This window comes from Sorex araneus, chromosome 11 (assembly GCF_027595985.1).
Source record: "Sorex araneus isolate mSorAra2 chromosome 11, mSorAra2.pri, whole genome shotgun sequence".
Lineage (NCBI taxonomy): Eukaryota > Metazoa > Chordata > Mammalia > Eulipotyphla > Soricidae > Sorex > Sorex araneus.
This window is the reverse complement of record NC_073312.1, coordinates 40,779,618-40,803,073: the sequence shown is the minus strand read 5'-3', so window position 1 is coordinate 40,803,073 and position 23,456 is coordinate 40,779,618. Positions and strand designations below refer to the sequence as shown.

Genomic DNA, 23,456 nt, shown 5'->3' with positions numbered 1-23,456 from the left:
CATGAGTACTGTCTTTAGGGCTGAAGCCAGGGCTACATGAGTTCTATACCTTGGTTGCTCTGTGATACCCCTTACTTAGGGCTTTTGGGGATTTGTGGAACTTCAGACAGGACCAGTACTGACCTGGACAATAATCTAAGATCCTAATCAGTATGCTTCTTATTTATTTATTTATTTTGCTTTTTTGGGTCATACCCAGTGATGCTCAGGGGTTACCCCTGGCTCTGCACTCAGGAATCACTCCTGGCGGTGCTTGGGGGACCATATGGGATGCTGGGAATCGAACTCGGGTCGGCCGCATGCGAGGCAAATGCCCTACCCACTGTGCTATCACTCCAGCCCTGATGCTCCTTAATTCTTTTCCTACCTCTTCTTCACCCTGGATGCCTGGTATCTGCACAGAGTGGTCTGAGAGGGGCTCCGCCCAACAGGAACCCCAAGCAGCGAACTCACGGGCATGTCTGCTGCCCAAGTTCTGCGATAAATGATGAATTTTACTATGTCCTACTCCCAGCTCTAGCTTCACCCCTGCTCCCCAGACCAGGATCACTTGGCGCTAGTGTAGGGAGAGCTGGCCAGCTGATCTGACGAAACTGAAGTCAAGACTGCAATAGTAGAGCTGTTTGTTTCTATTAGTCCTATAGAGCACTAAACTCAGCATGGACCTTTTCACCATTGCTGGGCTCGGAGACTCACTGGAAACATGCAGCAAGGTCAGGGAGAAGCAGGTCAAAGAAACCAGGTGTCCCGTGTTCAGCCTGAGCCTGCCACACCTACCCACATTGCCGGGTGGGTCTGGCAGCCAGCTCAGGCATATGTTGTCAAGTTCCGCAGCTACTTCTCTGCACAAGCTTCCTTCTCTACCTCAAACCTCGCCAGATGGAGGAGAGCAATTCAGGGAAGCTTTGCCAAACAGTTTGTGGTTCACTTGTACCCTGCTCCTGGACAGGCCTTTGTGAAACCTTGCCCTTCCAAGTGTGATCCTCAGGCAAGCACATCAGCATTTCTTGGAAACTTGTGAGAAATGTAGGCTTTGAGGCCACGGTGGTGCAGTAGAGCACAGTGGCAGAGCACATGTCTTACTTACCCACATGTGGGTTCAGGGTTTGATCTCTCTCAGCATATATACACAGAGAAAAAAATGTAGCTACTCAGCCTCACTACAAAGCTATTGAACAAACCTTCCAAGTTGCATTTGAGCAAAATTCCCAGGCAATTGCATCTGCATGTCAGAATCTGAGAAGCGTTGTGGTCACTAGGGCTCACACTCATCTTAGTTCACACCCATCAGCAGCTGTGTGATGTTTTGGTAGAGACTGGTTATCTCTAGACCTCCTGTTCTGTATCTATGAAACGATGATCGTGATACCAGGCACCTGGGTGGCAGAAAGGATCAACTGTGTTACGAAATCAGGTGCACAGCTGTGCACACTAGGCATGGTGTGTGGTGAGCTGTTGTGGAGGAGAGACCGCTGGTTTAGGTTTTATCAAGTAGGGATAATGCTTTTTGTTGGGGGAAGATTCTTCTTGACTCACCAGAGACGTTCCTTTCCTCCTCTCCGGGAAACTGCTTGAAGATGGGTTCAGGCTTCCAATCCAAACGCTCCTCCAGTCTCAAGTCAGCTCCTGTTATCACTACAGATCAATCTCAAGAGCTTGAGCAATTGCTGTCTCTCCATCCTGTCTTCTAGTAGATAAAAGAGAATACCCACGCAGAGGAATTAAAGACAGATGCCTGGCACATGGAACACAGTCAGGAAATGAATTCCACCTTCTGGGAAAAGTCCTTCCCACCCATAAGAGTTTGCAATATCCTGCTGCTGTTGCTGCGAATCCAGATCTTAACTCAGTGACCCAAAGGAGTCAAGCAAGAATGTGCATTTCTGTGCTCTCCACCCAATTTAACTTCTATTTGCTGCCTACGTCACAGGGGGCAGATGACGAGCCCCTTGATTCAGGTTCTGATGGGCCTCACTTGTCCAACGGGGTGTCTGGAGCAGAGGAGCCTAGAGTCCACCAGGGTGGGCAGGCTGGGGCTGCAGGTCCTGGTTCTCAGTCATGGTCTAGCCAGTGCCCGCCTGTGTGGGGTTTCCCCTCATCATGGCTGTCACACTGGTCCTCACTGGTGGAGCAGCCACCACCTTGTTCCCGACTACAGATGAGCAGGTGCTGATGACAGGTGGTGGGGTGGGGGTGGGGGATACCTGCAGCCCACAGGTGATATGATGGTCTCTCTCAGGTCTGCCTGCCCCTTCCCTGTGGGCATGGGGAATCCGGGGGTCCTGACACTACCCCAGGGTTTACCCAAAACAAAGGCAGCACTGCCTCTTCTCAAATCCCTTTCCTGGCCCTGCTTGCCGTGATCTTCCTGGCATGTAGCTTTGATCTACTTTTCAAAGACAGTATTTGCAGATGTCAACAAGAACTTTGAAGCTCTGAGCCCAGAGGCTCATAAATCCCAAGTCTGTATCCCATAAATATCTTACCCTGGCTTTCACTAGAACCTTGGTTAACAAGTCAACTTATCTTCTCTTCACTCTGGGGACTGTTGTTTTGGGTGTTTGGCTGATGTCTGGCAGTGCTTAGGTTTACTGTCGTCAGACATCATTCCTGGAGGTGCTCAGATGACCATAGGAAGTGCCAGGGATTGAACCCAGGTCAGTTGTGTACAAGGAAAGCACTTTACCTGCTGTACCATTTCTCCAGCCATTGTGAATTTTTACAATAGATGCAGATAAAGAAAAATGAGAATATACACCAAAAAAGCATGTGGGAGCTTCTGTCAGTCTGGGGAATATTTCTGATGTTAGGGTGAACCGCTGTAGTTTGAGTCCTTTCCCCCTAGGGCCCTAGAGGGCTCCTTCCCTGCAAGGTGCCAGGGATGGCAGCAAGGCCTCATTCATGTAAGGCTTGTTTGCTGAATCTCTGAGCTAGCTTTTATTTTATATTTTATTGGGGGCTTGGGGCCACACTTAGTGGTGCTCAGGGGCCAAACCCTGGTGCCTTGCTCAGGGGGTGCTCCCACGTGGTACTCAAGCAATGCACCAGGACTAACCCCTGAGCACCACTGGGTGTGGCCCCCAAATCAAAAAATAAACCATAAAATAAAGTAGAGGGCTCTTTTTTCTGAGCCTGGGGCCATTCCTTGGAGAGGCACATCTTGACCTGTTTTCTTTCTCCGTCCCGCCTCATCAGCACCCCTATTGAGCATGCTCCAGTGTGTACCAGCCAGGCCGCCACCCCGCTGTTGCCCGCTTCTGCCCAGTCGCCCGCTGCTGCCTCTCCCAGTGCAACCTCGCCACCCCTGGCTGCTGCTACCGCCTCTGCTGCAGCCCCTGCCTCAAGCCGTGTGGAGAGTCCCAGGTAACTGCCCGGCATCTGGCCTGATTGCGGCTAAGAGGAGCAGGAGAGACCCTCGCCTGGATGCCTCTGCTGGTAGCTGTGTCCGGCCTTCCAGAGGTGGCCCATCCAAGGTGGCTAGAGGACCCTGGGGGTCCTGACAAGCCAAGCTAGCATTGCATGCTGTTCAAGGGGCAACGGACATGAGGGTGCATTTCCAGGGAACACACGGGGCGGGGGATGTGGGGGTGCATTTCCAGGGAGCACACGGTGGGGACAGGGGATGTGGGGGTGCATTTCCAGGGAACACAGGGCATGTGACTGAGGACAGAGGCAGAAACACATGTCTTCTTGCTCCTCAGAGCTACATGTTCTAGTGAGAGAGGTTAAAGTCTCACACACACACACACACACACACACACACACATGCAGACACATGCACACGCACACACATGCACACAAAGGTAGACTATGTCCATGTCTATTTTTTTGGCACTTGGACCAGGGAGCATCCCTGCATACTGAAGAAGTCAAAGAGGTCTCCATGGAGAAAGGGCATTGACCTATGAATGGCAGGTCGTGGGGCAGAGTCCACACATGAGCGTCCCCAGCTCCTTACCCTCTTCTCCTCTAAGGGAGGAACATGCTGACTGCATAGACAGCGGGTGCAGTGGGCTTGAAATAATGCTGTCAGTAATCTTCAGAAAGTGATTAAAGGGCCAAGGAGATAGCTCGGGGGTTTGGGACCCATGCACTGCATGTCAAGGGCCTGAGTTTGATCCCTGATGCCACCTGGACTCCCCAAGGACCACAGGATGCAGCTCTGGTGACACCTGACTCAAGCGTGGTTGACCCCTGGGCCAAGGCAATGGCACCTCTCCAGGCCAAGTGCGTAACTGTTCAGCCCAGCTGGCTGAGTATCACCAAGAGTGACTCCCAGACCTCCTGAGTGGTGCTTGGGGAGCTCCTCCACACCCAGCAGAGAAAGTGACTTAATTTCTCCAAACCTGTGTCCTCCTCTGCCAGGAGGTTCAAGGCAAGCTCTGTTTTTATAGGGCTGGGATAGGAAAAGAGTTCATAGAACACTTAGTAATAGAAAAGACCCACAAATATTGCAGACGACTGTATAGCTCCCTGTACTAGGATACCTGCGAAGTGAGGGGAGGAAGGAAGAAAAGTGGCGGGGGAGGCAGGGTACTCAAGGAGAAGTTCATGCAGGTCATTTGGAGAGCAGTAGGGTAACAGGCCTGGTGCCCAGCTGTTTACAGGCTGCACAGTGCAGTCAAGCTAGTGTTGGAGTCAGAGCCAGCCAGTACCCCAGGACCCCACCCCTGCACTCTCCCCACATGGCTTTGCTGGAGGCCATGCCTCTCCTGATGGGGCTGATGCTCATGGAGCAGCCCGAGACAGGGCAAAAGGTGGGCTAAGCACCCTAGGTTGGCACACTGCACTCTGGGCCTCACAGTGACCCAGGTGGTGCCACGCCCGGACTTTGTCCCACTCGAGGGCGACTCCTGCCCCAGCCTCCAAGGGTCATCGATTCACCCTCACTTCCTCTGCAGGCCAGATTTGCTTAGACGGAGCCAGATGTGCAGCGGGAGGATGAAGGACCAAACTGAAGAGTGATGAGCATCCCAGATTAGATGGGGGAAGCCCCTGACATAGTGGCCTCCAGGCAGTCTAGCCTGGTCCTTGGAGCCCCAGACCACCTCCTCTCCCTACATGTGGGCTGGGAGCAGGGTGGAGCTAGAACTACGGGATCCAGGAGGAGGCAAAAACCCGCAGGCATCTCATCACGATTCTTGCTGTAGGTCTTAAGCCTCTGCTTCCTCTCCCAACACCAATCCTGGACATGCTATCTTTCTCGGGGGCCACCTCTGGCCTTCTCCCACCACAGGGGAAGCTGGTCACCCAGGAACACAGCCTCTTTGCTCCCAAGGAGGCCCCTATTGCACTGGTCCTGATGGGTCTAACAGAGAAGGGCAGGCAAGCCTCGGGAGGGGAGGCTGGCAGCCTCACAGGTCATTTAACAGGGCAGGTCTGAAGGCTGCCCTCGGCCCAGGCCTCTGGTGGCCGAGCCCTTTTCAACCTCAGCACCGCACCCACCCTCCACATCCTACTGAGGGTTCTTAGGTGAGGTCTACCCACTCCCAGACCTACTGAGAGGAAGATGCTTCTTTAGCATCCAAATCTGTCCCAAAGGGGATGGGCCAGTTGTGGGCTTGTTGGGCTACTAGTGGAAAGCAAGCAGGAAAGGCTGAAGAAAGAGGGTAGCCTATCTGGGGGCTCACTTCTTCTGCACCCCTTTTGCCCTAACTATGGGTATGGGGTCTCCACTGGGATCTGAAAGAGACATAGACCAGGGAATGTTCTGCGGGTGTTCGTTAGATTTATTTAGGGCTTGGGGAGCAGGTTAGGGCCAAGCCTAAGAGCTCCAGGACCACCCCTAGCTCCGTGCTCAGGGATCACAGAGTAGGCACAGACTGGTGCTGGAGATCAAACGAGGGTCAGCCACCTGCAAGACAAGTTCCTTCCTTAACCCCAGTATTATCTGTCTGGCTCGCATAAAAGTGAGGAAAGGCGAGTTGGGTGGCTCACACAGAGTTGAATGGGGAAACTTTGGATGGGATCAGGTTGGCTTCTCCAGCAAGCTCTTGAAGAAGAGAAGCCCAGGACAGCAGGTCCTTGAGGGCAATGCACTGGAACACTCCCTCTCCTCACCCCCCACCCCCCGTCCCCTGTCTCTCTGGGCCCCCTGGTCATTGGGTCACAAGTATGAACAGGATGTTCTAGGTGTCTTAGCAATTTACCCAGTGGAAGAGAGACCGCGGGTTTCTCTTGAACCCCGCCCCCCACCCCCCCAGCATCACTGCCCCAAAACCAAAGGCTTTGCTACTCCCTCCTGCAACAGCACTGAGGGGAAAGTGGCCTGAGGCCGTGTGGTGCCCTTGAGGGTCTGCGGGGCCAGGGGGTGGCCGTCTCCATCTCCACTCTCTCCTGCCCCAGCCTGGCAGTCTCTACCTGGGGGAGAAGTTTTCCTCCCCCCTGGCTAGCGGGTCTTCCCTGCCTCCCCCGCAATGGGCTGCAGGTCTGAAGGCGTCTGCTGCTCTAACTGACTCACCGGGACTCAGCTGCCTCCTCCAAGACCCTCAGAGTTCCATTCCTCCACAGCCCCTGGCAGTGCCCCAGGGTCACGCGCTCCAGGTTTCCACCTCCCAGAGGTTCCAGCTTATGGCTGCAGGCCCCGGGGCCTGGTGGGGCTGTCCTGCTGGCAGTTAACTCTTACCCCTTGGTTCCAGGCCTCAGGCGACCTCTCCAGCACCTGCCACTCAGACCTACAGTGAAGCCCCTGCAGCGCCTGCACCCAAGCCCCGGGTTGTCACAACTGCCAGTATCCGGCCTTCTGTCTACCAGCCAGGTGAGTGGCAGGGTGGTTCGGGAAGCTGTTTGCAGAGAGGGGCCAGAGCTTTGGTGGGGCGGGGCTCAGTGAGGCCCTACTATTTTTTTTTTAATTTATTTTATTCTTTAATTAGTGAGTCACCATGAGGGTAAAGATACAGATTCACACATTTTCGAGCTTGTTTTTATGTCATACAATGTTCACAAGCACATCCCTCCACCAGTGCCCATTCTCCACCACCAATAAACCCAGTATCCCTCCCAACCCCCAATCCCATCTCCCCCCAACCCCACCCTGCCTCTGTGGCAGGGTAAAAAGGCAGCTCAGATAGAGAAGGGAACACCAAGTAAAATGTGGTTGGAGATCCTGCGTGGGAAGGGAGATGTGTGCTGAAAGTAGTCTAGAGACTGAACACGATGGCCGCTCAGTGCTCCTATTGCAAACCACACACCCAATTGGAGAGAGAGAGATCAAAAGTGAGGCCCTACTATTGAGTGAACCTGCCTTCCTCCCACTTTGGGCCAGAATCGTCTGCGCATGCACACGTGTGTGTGTCTGCGCGTCTGTGTGTGCGTGGTTGGCGCGCGTGTGTGCATGTGTATGTGTGTGTGCCCATGTGCGCGCAGACACTTCTGGGATCTGTGCTGGCTATGGGAAGACAAGTGGGGAGCCTCCCAGCTCTATAGGAAAAGAACATTCCTGGGTGGGGATTTCCAGACTCACGGAGAAGCCGGAAAGGAGCTCGTTTCTCCAGGAGCCTGGGTCTCATTCACGCCACAGCACAGGCAGCTGTGGGCTCTGGGGAAAGCTTACGGGTCATGGTGTGGCCCCCACCAGCTTCTCAGTGGGTGGTCTTTGACTTCCTCACATAGAGTGCTGCATGCAGAGTGGCCAGGGGGGTCAGGGCGGGCTGAGCTTGCCTGCTGCTATGCCATTTTCTCGGGTCCCCATTCTCATCACTGCCCAGGGCCTCCTTGCAGGAGGCCTGACAAGGGCTCAGACCTCTTTTTTTTTTTTTAATTTTTTATAAGTGAATCACCGTGAGATACAGTTACAGACTTACAAACTTTTGTTCTTGCATTTCAGTCATACAATGGGCGAGTACCCTTCCCTCCACCAGTGCCCATTTCCCACCACCCATGGTCCCAGCATCCCTCCCACCACCCCCACCGCATCCACTCTACCCCACCCCGCCTCTGTGGCAGCGCATTCCCTTTTGCTCTCTCTCTCCTTTTGGGTGTTGTGGTTTGCAGTAGAGGTATTAAGTGGCCATCATGTTCGGCCTATAGGCTCAGACCCTGTTTTGTAGGAAAAGTTGGACCTGTTCCCCAGAGCTGACAGGCAGTTTGTTTTGTTGGTGTTTGGTTGCTTTATTTTTGGTGGGGTGGGGAGGTAGGCCAGCAGTGCTCATCACACCCAGCAGTGCTCAGGACTGAATCCTGGCTGAGTGCTCAGGGATCACTCCTGGCAGGGCTCAGAAATCGATCATATGGAGTGCCGGGAATCGACATTGCACAGCTTGGGCACGTGCAAGGCAAGTGTCCTACCTGCAGCACTAACACGCTGCCCCCGAGAGGCAGTTTTCCAACTGGGTCGCACTCCCCCTGCCCCCTGCTCATCCCTGCTTAGTGAAGCTGAAGGCTCTCTGGCAGACATTTTCCAGGCCAGGGGAAGGTCCCTAAGTTTTTTTTCTTTCTCAGAATATATCCACACAAGGGCCCCCGGCACCCACCCTGGGTGCTGATATCACCATCCCCTCCTTCCCACTGGATTGTATCTCTGAATTCCATGAGGGCAGAGTTGTGGAGAATTTCTCCTACTGTATCCCCCGCCCCTGCCTCACACCTGGCACCAAGAAGCTGCCCAGAACAGTCGTGAAAGAAGAATGGCAGGGATGAGTGAGGAAAGCAATCTGTGGGGTGGGCTTGGAGGAGCTGTGAGCTACACTCTTTGGGGGTCCAAGTCTCAGGACTAACATCAGCAGGGTCCCCAGTGCTGTCTCCTGCTGCCCCTTCCATAGCGGGGTGTGATCGGACCTGAGACAGACACAAGCTTTCCCTCAAAATTGTTGTGCTTTTGGTGGCCAATCCAGGTTCAATCCCTGGCATCCCATATGGCCCCCAGTGCACTGCCAGGAATAATTTCTGAGTGCAAAGCCAGCACTAACCCCAGAGCATCACTAGGTGTGACCTGCTCCCCCCATCAAAAAAAAAAAAGAAGAAAAAAAGAAATAGTATCTTCAGACTATTGCTCTTTACAATAGTAAATGTAATGGAATTGGTATTGCAAGTCTCCGGTCGCGATAAACAGTTTTAGAAACTATTCTCCCCAGTAACCCCACCTCCCATTGTTACATACAGGCCTTTTTTTTTTCATGTGGCAAAATTAATGCAGTTTGGAGCTAGTCACTGGTTAGGAAAGAACGAGGCAGCTAACTCAGCAGCAGGGAAGGAGGAATCTGTTCTGTCACATGGGAGAGTTGGACAATCAGCCGTGGCCTCAGGAATATGTGGTTAGTGGCTGGAGAACAAGCCACATAAGACAGGAGATGAAGTGCAGCAGGTTAGGTACTGGCAGTGATCCCTGAGTAGAGTCAAAACTAAGCTCTGAGCACTGTTTTGTGTGGTCCCCAAACAAAAACAGGACAAACAAAACAGGAACAGACTCAGGAAGGGCCTTCTTTGGGGGGGGGGGGAAATTTGATTTAATGTGCAGGGCAGAAGAGTCAGGACTAGCCCCATTTTACTAAACGCTGACAGACCCTTCTATGCCCAAGGTTGTTCGAACGAGAAATCTTTACTCTCTCGCGCGGGCACCTGACTATCTATGTTCTGGGGGACCAAGGGAAACTCCTAGCCCACGAGGTGCCCTCCTCTGTCCCTCTGCGACGACGACCTGATGTCCTGAGGTCACAGAGCCCCAGGATCGGGGAGCAATCTGGAGCAGTTGGCAAGGGTGAAACCTCTCCGGAAGCCGGAGGTTGCAAAGGGTGGAAACATCTCAGGAAGCTGGACCGCCCGGGGTGGGAGGGGCCGAGACAGAACAGCCGGGCAGGGCGCGCTCAGAGGTGCTTCCAAAACAGAAATAAACAAACACCAACAAACACAACGTTTGAGAAAAGGGAGGAGGGGAAGGAGCGGGCACGAGAGACGAAGTCTCCGCCGCAACTCTGAGAGCCAGAACTTCCGTCCTGGCGGACGCCCCGCCTAGGCGGGTTCTTCCGGGCACCTTCCGGGGCGGGTCCGGGGCGGGTCCTGGGATGTGTGTGTGTGTGTGTGTGTGTGTGTATGCGTGCGTGTGTGTGCGTGCGCATGTGTGTGTGAGATGGGTATGTGTGGGCGTGTGTGATGGATATGTGTTGGGTGTGATGGGTGTGTGTGTGTTGGGTGTGATGGGTGTGTGTGTTGGGTGTGATGGGTGTGTGTGTGTTGGGTGTGATGGGTGTGTGTGTGTGTGTGTGTGTGTGTGTGTATGTAGGGTTGGGGGGGGTTGTGCTTCCCAGCCCTGCCGCCCGACACTTCTCTGCTGACCCGCCAGGAGGCAGCACGAGCCCGGGACATTCCCCCCCCCTCCCCGCACCCCCGCTTCCTCCCGCACCCGGGCTGAGGCCCAGACGCGCGAGACGTGCCTGCGCTGTGTTCCCAGGCGGTGCAGACGTTAACTCATTCCTGGCCGGCGGGGAGCAGGCAGCCGGGTGTGCCTCCAGCCTCTCCCCGGGTGGCCCGGCGGCTGGGAGGGGCCCCGGGGGCGGTGGCGAGGAGTGCCCCCCGTTTCCCCCACCCCCGGCCGGGCTGCAGCTCCGCTGCCCGGATCTGATCGCTGGCGCCGGTTCTCCGGGACACCTGGGCCCTCACCCCCATAAACACACACACACACACACACACACACACACACACACGCACGCACGCACGCACGCACGCACGCACACACACCCGCACCCCCAGGGCCGGGCGGAGACCCGGACTGATGTGGCCCGGGCGGAGGGCGAGGCACCCCAGCGGGGCCGGGCGCGCGGAGGGGAGCCAGGCCCGATGTGGAATGAGTCAGAAATCACCTTGTTTAATTACACATTCCCGAGCCTGCCGAGTGCGATAGGGGCCTTTTGAACTCGGCCCATTAGAGATGAAATATCACCTTCTAATTTGGACGGGCTTAATTCCGTCACGCAGAAAATAGCAACAGCCTCGGGGCTCCGGGAGATGAGGGTGGGGGTGGGGGTGAGGGAGGGGGTCAAGTCTCTTTCCCGGCTCGTCCTGGGGGTGGGGGGGGTGCAGCACACACACCACACACATCTCCCCACGCCCCCCCCCCTCCGGGACTAAGTGGTGCAGGGGCGTCCTGCCAGAGGGTCGCACCTCCTGTAGCGTAGGGTCTTTAGCCTCAGCTCTACTGCGGCTCTGCGCTGGGGAACAGCCAAACCCGATTCTGGCCTCACTGGCCCCCTACCCCACCCCCGCGCCACTATGTGTGCAGACCTCAGCTTTTCAGCACCTTCTATAAAGGTGGGTGGGCCGGGACGTCTGCAAGGCCTTGCAGGGGAGGAGGGTGAACGTCTGCCAGGCACCGGGAATGTTAGTATTGCTGAGGGAGGCGGGCAAAACTGGGCAAAGGCCCCATTTGGAAGGGGCGTGCTAAAGCCTGTTTTGCTGCCTTAGGGAGTGGCTATAAGCAAGGGGGTTGAATCCCATGGCTTGAACTCGGGTTTCTGCCAGCGAGTTCACTAGCTCCGTGATTTTTAAGACAGGCGCTTAAGTTTTCCAAGCCTCAATTTCTTCTCTGGAGAATAATACCTGCCTCAAGTGGGTTGCAGCAAATGTTAAATGAAATAATACCCTTAAAGGGTCTGGCTGGGGAAGCAAGGTAGAGCCTCTTGGGAGTCACTGTTTTGATGAGGGCGGTGCAGTCCAATCACAATAAATTTTCAAGTAGTCACATCTTTAAATTTCAAAGGAAGCAGGTGAAATCCATTTAGTATATGTTATTTAACTTACAATATTCAAAAGATTTCAATACTAAGATCATTCTTAATGAGATGTGCCACATTCTTGTGCTTAATCTTCAAAATTTAATCGATCCACATTGCAGGTGCTTTGTGGTCACTAGAGCTACCAGTTAGATAGCCCAGAAGTAGGAGGACTTTCATCCTTTTGGTTTTTAGTTTTGGGATCACACTTGGCAGTACTCAGGGGGTTACTCCTCACTCTGTGCTTAGGGATCACTCTTGGCAGTGCACAGGGGACTATATGGGATCCTATCCATTGCTGTTGTCTTCTGAATTTTTTGTTTGTTTTGTTTTGTTTGTTTGTTTGTGGGCCATACACAACAAGCTCAGAGGTTACTCTTGGTAGTGCTTGGGACACGGGATGCTGGGGATCAAATTAGGGCTGACCGAGTGCATGCAAGTCAAATGCCTTACCTGCTGTACTGTCACTCTGGCCCCTGTTCTTCTTTCTCAATGGATTAATATTTTAAATTAGTTTTTAAAAATAAATTAATAACTAACCTTTGCCCATTTGCTATTACTATCAAATTCTGTTGTTTTCAGGCTGTACCTGTAGTTGCTAAGGGCTTACTCCTGGCTCTGTGCTCAGGGATAAGTCCTGAATTTGCTTTGGGGGCCACATAGGGTACCAGGAATCAAACCCGGGTCACTGTGTGTCAGACAAGTGCCTTAGCCACTATACTAGCTTTTTGGCACCACTGTCAAATGTCAACTAGAGCTTTGTACTTTGATATGTATTACCATATCCAGCCACCGACATTCCAGTGTCATCTCACCATCAAAACGTACCCTCCCCCCTAACTTATGACTCTCACACCCCTTCTCCTGTATCGCTAGTAGCCATTCTAATTTTCAAGTCTAAGAACCATTTTTTTCTTTTCTTTTCTTTTCTTTTTTTTTTCTTTTTCTTTTTTTTTTTGGTTTTTGGGTCACACCTGGCGATGCACAGGGTTTACTCCTGGCTCGTGCACTCAGGAATTACTCCTGGCGGTGCTCAGGAGACCAAATGGGATGCTGGGAATCAAACCCGGGTTGGCCGCGTGCAAGGCAAATACCCTATCCGCTGTGCTATTGCTCCAGCCCCCTAAGAACTATTTTTATGGTGTTTTGCCAGTTTGGTTGCTTGACTATTTATATTTCACATTAAAAAAAACATTTTTATCTTTTACTTCCTGACTCATTTCACATAGCAGAATCACCTCAAATTTCAAAATTTCATCTGTGTTATCTCCAAAGGCATCTCATCATTTTGGGGGGCTTTTTCCTTTCTTCTTTTTTCAAGGAAAGGGGAGAGTTTGGGGCTATTTCATCTTTTTTTTCTTTTTAAATCACTGAGTAATATTCCACTGCATAGATATACCATAGCTTCTTTATCCAGTCATCTGTTGATGGACATTTAGATTGTTACCATGTTTTAGCTATTGTGAATAATGTTGTTATAAATAGAAGTGCAAATACTCTTTCAAATTAGTGTTTTCATACCCTTCACATAAATGCTAGAAAATAGTGTTAAGAATTACATGATACTTCCATTTTTAAGTGTCCATTTTTTTTGTTTTGACTGTGCTGGGAATAAAATCCAGTGTCTCACACATGTTCAAGACATGAATTAATTTTTTAAAAAATTATTGTGTAGAGGGGGCTGGAGTGATAGCACAGTGGGTAGCGCATTTGCCTTGCATGTGGCTGACCCAGGTTCGATTCCCAGCATCCCATATGGTCCCCCGAGCACCGCCAGGAGTAATTCCTGAGTGCATGAGCCAGGAGTAACCCTTGTGCATCACCGGGTGTGACCCAAAAAGAAAAAAAAATTATTGTGTGGAGGTCACATCTGGCAGTGCTGAGAATGTGTGCTTGGGAGGGAAAGAGGTCAGGTGTTTGGGGGAGGTGGTGTTGGGGATTGAGCCCAGGCTTTTCACTTTGAGGCATGTGCTCTATCCCTTGGGCCACATCCCTAGCCCCTGTTTTGGTTTTTTAGGAATCTGCATACTATTTAGCATAGAAGCTATATTCAACTGACAATTCCCCCAACATCACAAGAGTTCCTTTTTTTCCATACCCTCACCAACATTTGGTTTTTTGTTTGTTTCTTTGTTTTTTGCTTTTTGGGTCACACTTGGTGATGCACAGGGCTTACTCTTGGCTCATGCACTCAGGAATTAGTCCTGGTGGTGCTCAGGGGACCATATGGGATGCTGGAAATCAAACCCAGTACAGCCGAATGCAAGGCAAACACCCTACCGCTGTGCTATCGCTCCAGCCCCAACATTTGATTTTTTCCAGTTTAGATCTAGGCCATTTTCATTGGTGAGAGCTGATATTTCATTATGGTTTTATGTACATTTTCCTAGTAAGTGAGGTTGAGACTTTCCCTTATGTCTGTGAGCCATCTGTATCACTGTCACTGTCACTGTCATCCCGTTGCTCATCGATTTGTTCGCGCGGGCACCAGTAATGTCTCTCATTGTGAGACTTATTGTTACTGTTTTTGGCATAGCCAATATGCCAGAGCCATCTGTATGTCTTTGGAAAAATGGTTGCTTTCAGAGAGCTGGAAAGGGAGTGCTGGCAGTGGGGCAGGGCCTTCTCCCCCACTCCTGAACTTCCTTGGTAAGCTCAGTCTCACGCATCCTCACTTTCTACTGCAGTAGGGTCTGTGGGAGCAGGGATCCCCATGATAGTCACAAGGCAAGGGACACTAGCGAGCCCTGGGCTCTGTCACCCTAGCATTTCTGCCTACTCTGAATGATTCCTTCAAGACCCCCAACTCCAATCAAGCCAGGATGGAATTCCTCTCCAAGCCAGCTGTTTTTCAAGAAAACAATTGTCACTAAACCCCAAACCTGAGCCTGAAAATGCTGCTCTGTCCGGGAGGTTGGACTTGGTTCGGGTTCAGCGAGTGCACGCAGTGAAGCACTGCACACAGCCGATCACTAGTCAGAGTGCAACTGAACGCATCTTCCAGTCAAGGCCCGGCTGGCCACTCCCATCCCAGGGAACCCAGACGTGAGCTTTGGGGACACCCTGGGGTCCTCCCCACAAGCCCCTCATACTTCCCCGTGTCCTGCAGGCAGCCAAGGCTCAGAGAGCCGTACCCCACACAGCCACAAGTACTTATAGCCGAATCCCTCCCTGAGCTCTTCCCAAGCTCTGGATTGCAGAGCTCTGCTCCAGTGGTTCTTTGTCTCCCTCCACTCCTTTAGCGACAGCTCTTTAAAGGGCTAGAGTACTTGCTCTGCATTGAGAGCCCGGGCTCAAGTCCTGAGACCCCATGGTCCTGCAAGCACTCCGAGGAGTGACCCTCCATAACACTCTCCTCTCCCTACCAAGTAATACTCCAGGAATCGACCCTGAACACCGCCAGGTGTGGCTCCCAAACAGAACAAAACAGTGCAGATCTGGAGTATCAAGAAGTCCAGTGACTTGTCTCATGCAAAGGTTGGAACTGTACTACTTTAAGAGTCGAGTCTCCTTTGATAGTTCTCTGCTGGGGGTAGGGGAGTTAGGGGAATGAATTCCTAACATGATTTCCTTTGGGTATTTTTGACTTGCAGTGCCTGCGTCTACCTACAGCCCATCCCCAGGGGCCAATTACAGTCAAACTCCCTACACCCCCTCTCCTGCGCCTGCCTATACCCCCTCACCTGCCCCTACCTACTCTCCCTCCCCAGCACCAGCCTATACCCCCTCACCAGCCCCCACCTACTCCCCTTCACCAGCCCCCACCTATACCCCCTCGCCAGCCCCCACCTATACCCCTTCACCAGCCCCCAGCTATAACCCCACATCGACCTATGGTGGGGCCCCTTCGGAGCCTGCCAGCCGCCCCCCATGGGTGACAGACGACAGCTTCTCTCAGAAGTTTGCCCCTGGCAAGGGTACCACCACCATCAGCAAGCAGACCTTGCCTCGAGCGGGTCCGGGCTACACCCCGACAGGTGCCCCCCTGGCCAGGGGCATCGTTCAGAGGGCTGAGCGCTTCCCAGCCAGCAGCCGGACCCCACTCTGTGGCCATTGCAACAACATCATCCGGTAGGATTCCTGTAATGTGGTAGGGAGGGATGCGGGGCGGGGGGCGTGCAAGGGTCACCCATGGGCAGAGCCCTGGTGAGGTGGAGGGGTGCAAGGGTGCGGGGGATCTGGAAGGGCAGGTATGGGGAAAAGAGTGGGGAAGCTTGCAGAGCAGTCTCCCGGCCCTCTGGCTGGCCATCTGGTCCACCCTCTGGGAGCAACAGTTTCCCCACCTCTGCAACACCCACTTCCCTGCGGAGTTGGGAGGATTCCATGAGGTAAGTGGGTAAGTTCCAGCGAGTTGCCTGGTGCCAGAGCCTCCCTCTTGGGTTTGGGCCAGGTTCTGGGAATCACAGGCCTTGCTGGCATGTCGCAAGCTGGCTAGCAGTGCTGGTTTGACTCAGCCTCCTCCCTTTTGAGTTACTTCTAGATCTTTTCAGAAACAGGCTCTGTGCTGCTTCGGCTTGGGTGGGCAGCTGCCACACTGAAATGAAAACAAGTTATTTCATGCTTGGAGGTCAGGGATCTTTGGCAGTGCTCATGTGAATAGTATGTTTGTGTGTGTAGGGGGAGAAACTTCAGGGAGTGAATGTGTGTGTGTGTGTGTGTGTGTGTGTGTATTTAAAACCTTTTTATTTGAAAACATATTAAAAACACTTTTATTTGAAAACAAAATAACACTTAGAGAAGAATTAGAAAATTCAGAAAAGTGAAAGTTAAAACTTTTCTTTTCGAGCCAGAGAGGTAGTATGGGGGTTTAGGTGCTTACCTTGCACACAGTCAGCACTGGTTCGATCCCCACCACTGCATGTGGGTCCCAAACCCTGCCAGGAATGATCTCTGAACACCGTCAGGTGTGGCCCCAAATCTACCAAAAAAAATAAGTTAGAACCAAAACATTTCCTTATAGTCCCACTGTTCTAATTCCTAATCTGGAACTAGATGACCCAGGTGTGTCCTGATCCACCATTTAGCCCTCAGACCCTAAACCACTGACCTAACTTCTTGGTGTCTGCTTTCTTCTCTGAAAATGAAATTCATAATAATCCCTACTTCATAGTTCTATTGAGAGAGTTAAGCAAGTTGGTTTTTTTTTTCTTTTCAGTTAATACAAATTTCTTCTTAAATGGTGCCTGGCACAGAGCTAGCACGTAGTAAATGTTAACCACCGGGACAGTTGCCTTTGTTATTCTGAGTTAAAGTAGCCAACCATGTAGGTAACAGGCTAACCTGACTTCGAGATGGTAAATTTTTGAGTTGAGCCTGGCTTCCATTTACCATAACAACACAATAACTAGGAACATACCTCTGCATGGAGTTTGTTCTCCCACCCCCACCTTGGTTTTGGGGCCACATCCAGTGATACTCAATGTTTACGCCTGGCTCTGTGCTCAGGGATCAATCCTGCCGGGCTCAGGGAACCATCTGGAGTGTCAGGGATCAAACTCGGTTTTGTCGTGCTGTATTATCTCTCCAGCCACTCTGTGTGGAACTTTATCCAAATTTCATTAGAATAGTCAAGGAAGTCAAGCAAATGGGGGTCAAAATAGAAACAGTGATGGGGTCTCTAAAATACCTAGTCTGAAACCTTCAGAGCCGCCCTGTTAAGTGCTATTCTCTGCGTCTCCAGGGGGCCCTTCCTGGTAGCCATGGGCCGTTCCTGGCACCCGGAGGAGTTCAACTGTGCCTATTGCAAGACCTCACTGGCAGACAGGTGCTTTGTGGAGGAGCAGAACAACGTGTACTGTGAACGGTGCTATGAGCAGTTCTTTGCCCCGATCTGTGCCAAGTGCAACACCAAAATCATGGGGGTAAGTCAATGGCTGCGACCCTCTCCCCATCTTCTCCCCCATTCTTCACCAGTCTCTGCCCTCCCCAAGACTGAGCAGTGTAGGAATCTCTGTTCTGCCCAACCCCCCTTTCCTCTGTGTATCCAAGGCCCTTTCCTGGGCCCTCCTGCCCCATCCCCTGGTGACTGGGAGCTGGAGGGAGGGGAAGGTCTGCCTCCTGCCTCCCTCCTGAGCGGCGCTCCCCTCCCCCCCAGGAAGTGATGCACGCCTTGAGACAGACCTGGCACACCACCTGCTTTGTCTGCGCGGCCTGCAAGAAGCCCTTTGGGAACAGCCTCTTCCACATGGAAGATGGGGAACCCTACTGCGAGAAAGGTAGGCCCCTCTGTGCTGCAGGAGAGCCCCTCACGCCCTCACATGGACGGAACCCTCCAAATGGCAGAATTGGGCCCAATTCTGAAGGAAATCCATCAGATTATGTTCCCCGCCGATTTGGTGCTAGCCCTGCCCTTGGGGGGTGTCTGCTACTTGGATACTTACTCTGCACCAAATAAAGGGGTTCCACGTTGGTGTCTTGTGACCGCCTAGGGACCCTTTTTTAGGTGGGTTATCATTTGGATAACAGGGAGTAGTGTCTGAAAAGTCCTCCAGTCCAGACTTCGTGTTTAGCTCCATTCCAGACTCCGCCTCAGGCTGGCTTTGTGACCTTGAGGGAGCTATCAAACTTCTCTGAGCCTCACATTCCTCATTTCCTTTCCCTGCTCCTGGGATGCTGCACCAGGCTTTGATGTCTCTTCAGGCCTGCAAACTCCGTGTCTGAATTCAGAGCGTGCCTGTTCTCCAAGATGCTAACTGTTAAGTTCCTATTCAGAGGAAGGAATAGTGACCTATGGGAATAGGAATTCTAGAGACCAAGCACTCTCCTAGAGAGTGGAACTTCCATTCATTCACTCTTTTTGTTTGGTTTTTAGAGCCATACCCAGTGGGACTGGAGGCTACTCCTAGAGCAGTGCTCTGGGACCTGTCCTGGTGTTGCTGGGGATCCAGTGGTGCTAGGGATTAAGCCTGCATATCCCACCACACACCAGTGCTTTAAGCCATCTCCCTGACCACCACTCACTTTTATATGTAGCTAGCTTCTTTCAGAGAAGAATGTGAGGCAAGTTCTAACAAAGGGATCACAGGAGGAAAGTTCAGGTAATAGAACTAGAAAATCAGCACCAAGTAGAGAAGGAAACAGCAGGGAGGTGAATTGATTACTAAGACTTACAGAGCTAACAGTTAGCAGGTAGCAAACCTTTGCTGCATAGTTTGGGGTCACTCGGATTTGGGTTCACACCAGAGTTATGGCCGCAGCTGCATGCAGGGCAAGTGTCTTAACCTTTGTACTACCTCTCCAGCCACTAAAAAAAAATATTTTTCTAATGGTGTTTTGAGAAGATGGAGAGATTGTGATAGTGCAGCAGTTAAGGTGCTTGTCTTGCATGCATCCAGCTCTGGTTCCATCTCTGGCTTTGCATATGATCTCCCAGGCACCGTCAGGAGCAACCCCCAAGCACAGAACTGGGGGTTAACTCTCAGCACTGCTAAGTGTGGTCCAACACCAAGACTATAACCACCGACAACAAATTATAGATTTTTTTTTGTTTTGTACTATTTTTCACAGTGGGTAGGGCGTTTGCCTTGCACGCGGCCTACCTGGGTTTGATTCCTCTGTCCCTCTCGGAGAGCCTGGCAAGCTACCGAAAGTATCCCACCCACATGGCAGAGCTTGACAAGCTACCCGTGGCATATTCAATATGCCAAAAACAGTAACAACAAGTCTCACAATGGAGACATTACTGGTGCCCGCTCGAGCAAGATCAATGAACAACAGGATGACAGTGCTACAGTGCAACTATTTTGAGGTCATTCCCTTCAGTGATCAGGACTTACTTCAGACTCTGTGCTCAGAGATTCCTTTTAGTGGCATACCTAGGGTGTTGGGGATTTAACCCTGGTTGGCCATGTGTGAGGCAAGTGCCCTAGCCATGGTACTATCTCTTCAGCCCCCAACCAACGATGTTTTGAGGAAGAAGATCTGGGAAGGACATGTCTGCCGTTCAGAGGAGACATTGAAGAAGCATTTGTGGCTCAGATCCAGGCTTGACAGGCCCTGACTTGAGAGCCTGTGAGCCCGTCTGAGGCTGTGTGAGCTCTCGCCTCTTCCTCCCCTTTCCTGCTTCTTCCTGAGGCTGCTACTTGCAGAGTGTGCAACTCCTGCAGCAGTTCCAGGAGACTCAGCTCCAAGGAACACGATTGAAAAGCATTCCCCAAAGCAATGAAGGGTCCTGGAATGTCTGAATACAATCTCCCTTTTCTTTTAGGAACAAAAATTTAAAAAAATAATTTTTGTTGTTGTTTTTATTGGAGGCTACATCTGGTAATGTATAGGGGTTACACTCTCTCTCTCTCTCTCTCTCTCTCTCTCTCTCTCTCTCTGCATTTTGGGTCACACTGGGAGATACTCAGGGGTTACTCCTGGCTTTGCACTCAGGAATTACTCCTGCCGGTGCTCCAGGGACCTTATGGGATGCTGGGAATTGAACTCAGTTCAGCCACGTGCAAGGCAAACGCCCTACCCGCTGTGCTATCGCTCCAGCCCCTAAAGGGGTTACTCTTGGCTCTGCACTCAGGCATCACTCCTGGCAGTGCTCTGGGAACCATATGGGGTGCTGGGGATTGGACCCAGGTTGGCCACTTGCAAGGTAAATGGCCTCCCTGCTGTACTATCTCGCCATCCCCAGAAATCAAAATTTTTAATTTTAGATGTTCAGTATGCTTCTTGAACATGATGAAGAATGATACTCTTGGGGACTGGGGACATAGTATGGGAGGTAAGACACTTGCCTTGCATGTGGCTGCTGAGGATGTGATATGGGTCCAAATTCCCAGTGTTATATATGCTCCCACCCCCCCACCCCCACCCCCGCAAATTCTAGAAGTAATTTCTGAGCCAGCAATAGCCCCTGAGCACGCTGCTAGGTGTGACCCAACACCCCCTTCCCCCAAATGATATAATTTATCATCTTAACCATGTTTTATGGGTTTTTTTGTTTGGGGGCTACACCTGTCTTAGCTGCATGCGAGGAAAGCACTTTGCCCACTGTTTTATCTCTCTGGCCCATCTTAGCTACTTTCAAGTACACGGTTCAAAAGGGTTAGAAATTCACACTGTTGTGGAAAAAAATATCCACAGAACTTTTTTAATCTTGTCAATGTGAAACTCTTACTCATTCAGCAACTTACTTTCCCCTCTCTTAGCAGCTCCTAGCAACATTCTATTCTGTTCTTTGAATCTGATCACTTTAGATACTTCATATTAGTGGACACAAGTTGTATGTATCTTTTTGTGATTGAGTTATTTCACTTACATATTGTTCCTCAGGTTCACCAGTGCTTATGACAAGATACCCTTCTCTGTTCTTAAATGTGTTTTGGTGGGGGTCCACAGCCACCAGTACTGGAGGCTACTCCCAGCTGAATGCTTGGGGGTAACTCCCGGGAGTGCTCGGGGAACAGTGTGGGGCTGGTTTGGAACCTGGTCCTGTTACATGTAGAGCACGTACCCCGGCCTGGAAAGCTCCCTCTCCAGCCTGCAATTGGTGTTTCAACAAATCTTTCAGGTGCTTCTAACATTTGGGAATTGCTGCTCTAGTAAAGCACTAAGCCCCCTTTCAACGCTGAGCATCTGTGATTTGGTGGTTGGAAATCCTTTTGCAAATCCATTAAGTACCAGGTATTAGTTCAACTTGGGGCATAGGAAAGTTAAAGAACATTATAAAGGAGACATAAAGGAATAAATATGTGAGGAACCAGATTTTATTCTTGTTAGGAAAGGCCCATTCACAAACTGGATTTAATAACAGGTATATTTATCTTTTGTACATTAAGTGGGGTAAAATACCATCTTTATTGTTGTTCTGGAACCATACCTAATTATGCTCAGAGCTTACTCTGCTTGGAGCTCAGAGATCATTTCTGGCAGGCTTCAGGAGACCATACATGATGCTGGGGATTAAACCTGGGTCAGCTGCATGCAAGGCAAGCACCTTAATAGCTATACTATTTCTTTCACACAAAATACCACTTAAAAAATGTATTAGGGGGCTGGGGAAGTGGCTCAGTGGTAGAGCACTTGTCTTGCATATGTGAGGTCCTGGGTTCTATTCTCAGAACCCATATCTACCCTGAGAAATTCAGGGAATGTCCCCCAAGGACTAAGTAGCTGGTCCTTGACCACAGCCAGATTTGACCCAAAAAGCAACAACAAAAATAAAATATATAAGTGTCACTGGGCTTGATTTTTGGTCATCATCATCATCATTGTCTTCATTCTGTTGATCGTTGAATTTCTCGAGTGGTCTCAGTAACGTCTCCATTCGTCCTAGCCCCAAGATTTTAGAAGCCTCTCTTTACACGTCCTTTTCAATGGTGCCACGTTGGAGGCTCTTTTAGGGTTTTTGGTACTACAAAAAAAAAAAAGTAAGATGAATTAAGGTCAGACCTGTGCCACCAAAATCTTTTAATTTTTTTGGTGTGGTGGTTTGGGGGAAATACTGCAGCCACATCGCAATATTTAAGGGCTTATTCCTTGAGCCCTTGTGTGCTCAGGGATCATTTCTGGAGTGCTCAGGGGACTGTATATAGCGCTGGGAATTCAACCCAGGTCAGCTGCATACAAGACAAGTGCCCTTCCTGCTGTACTATCTTTCTGATCCCACGTATCACCAAGTTTTAAATCAAAGTTCCAGGCAGGAGAGTTAGTACAGGGGCTGTCCTCGGGGGGTTATTCCTGGTAGTACACAAAGGGATCAGATGTGGTGTGGGAGATTCAAAACCAGCTTAGCTGCATGAAAAGCAAGTGCCTCAATCCCTATACTATCTCTCATGCCCAAAATCTTGTTATCTTTTTTTTTTGGGGGGGTGGGTAACTTCTGACGGTGCTTGCAGGGATCAAACCTGGCCACCTGTATGCACAGCGTGGACTCCAGCCCTTTGATCTCTCTATCTAGCCTCCATGTTTTCTTAGGTCGGATGAGATGAAAATATCTGCCAATAATTCAAGAAATCAAATGTTTTGTTAGAGACAAGATTTATGGACTTATATAAATGCATTTGCATGACAAACTATAATTAAACTCCTGCGGGGAAATCATACATTGGAAAAAAGTACACACAAGATATAGCTTATCAAAGCTCAATGGCAAATAGATAACCAGGGGCATCATGAAGTCACGGAAAGAAAATGAACTTTGGAGTCCTTACCAGTTGTATGACGGAGTGTCTGCAGCCAGCTTCCTCCTTTTGGAGAAGAGAATAAATGCTCCTTCACAGAGACATCATGAAGATGAAACAAAAGACTGTCAAAAAGTCTTTGATACTGGATTGGCAGACATTAGGCAATCAAATCACCTTCTCTACTCTCCTTTCATTGTTTATGAAGAAAGGGGCCAGGAAGATGACCCAGAGGACTGAAGCTTCCATACAGAAACCCTGGGTTTGAAATCTGTCACCTCGTGGTTCTTCCCGGCATCTCTGGGAGCAGCCCCTGGGCACTGCTGGTGGTGGTCTCCAAACCATTGTTCATGAAGACTTTCAGAATAATGTTTTTTTTCTGAGTATTTATGCCATGTAGTTCACATGCATTATTTTATTCAAGCTCCATAAATTAAATGCTAGAGTTATTTCCATACAGTGAGAAGATTGAGGCACTGAGAAGTAAGGTGACTTGTCCTAGGTCTGAAAAATTCTTTCCTAAGGCTAGGATTTGACACCAGCTCTTTCTTCAAAGTGAGAGTTCATAACCACCATGGCACACTGTTTCCCAGCCTGCCATTTTAGGAAGAGAAAAGGCATTACTGTCAACAAGAGA

General features: G+C 50.8%; 1 protein-coding gene across 3 annotated transcripts in view; it reads left to right on the top strand.

The window, feature by feature from the left end:
• Window positions 1–23,456, top strand: part of LDB3 (LIM domain binding 3) — a 69,049-nt gene that overhangs the window by 34,990 nt on the left and 10,603 nt on the right. For all 3 annotated transcript variants that reach the window (XM_055119602.1, XM_055119603.1, XM_004607414.2), the window contains 5 exons: window positions 3,196–3,363; window positions 6,639–6,757; window positions 15,296–15,773; window positions 17,383–17,563; window positions 17,797–17,917. In XM_055119602.1, coding sequence (XP_054975577.1) covers window positions 3,196–3,363; window positions 6,639–6,757; window positions 15,296–15,773; window positions 17,383–17,563; window positions 17,797–17,917 — 1,067 coding nt within the window. The remainder of the gene's footprint in view (window positions 1–3,195; window positions 3,364–6,638; window positions 6,758–15,295; window positions 15,774–17,382; window positions 17,564–17,796; window positions 17,918–23,456) is intronic.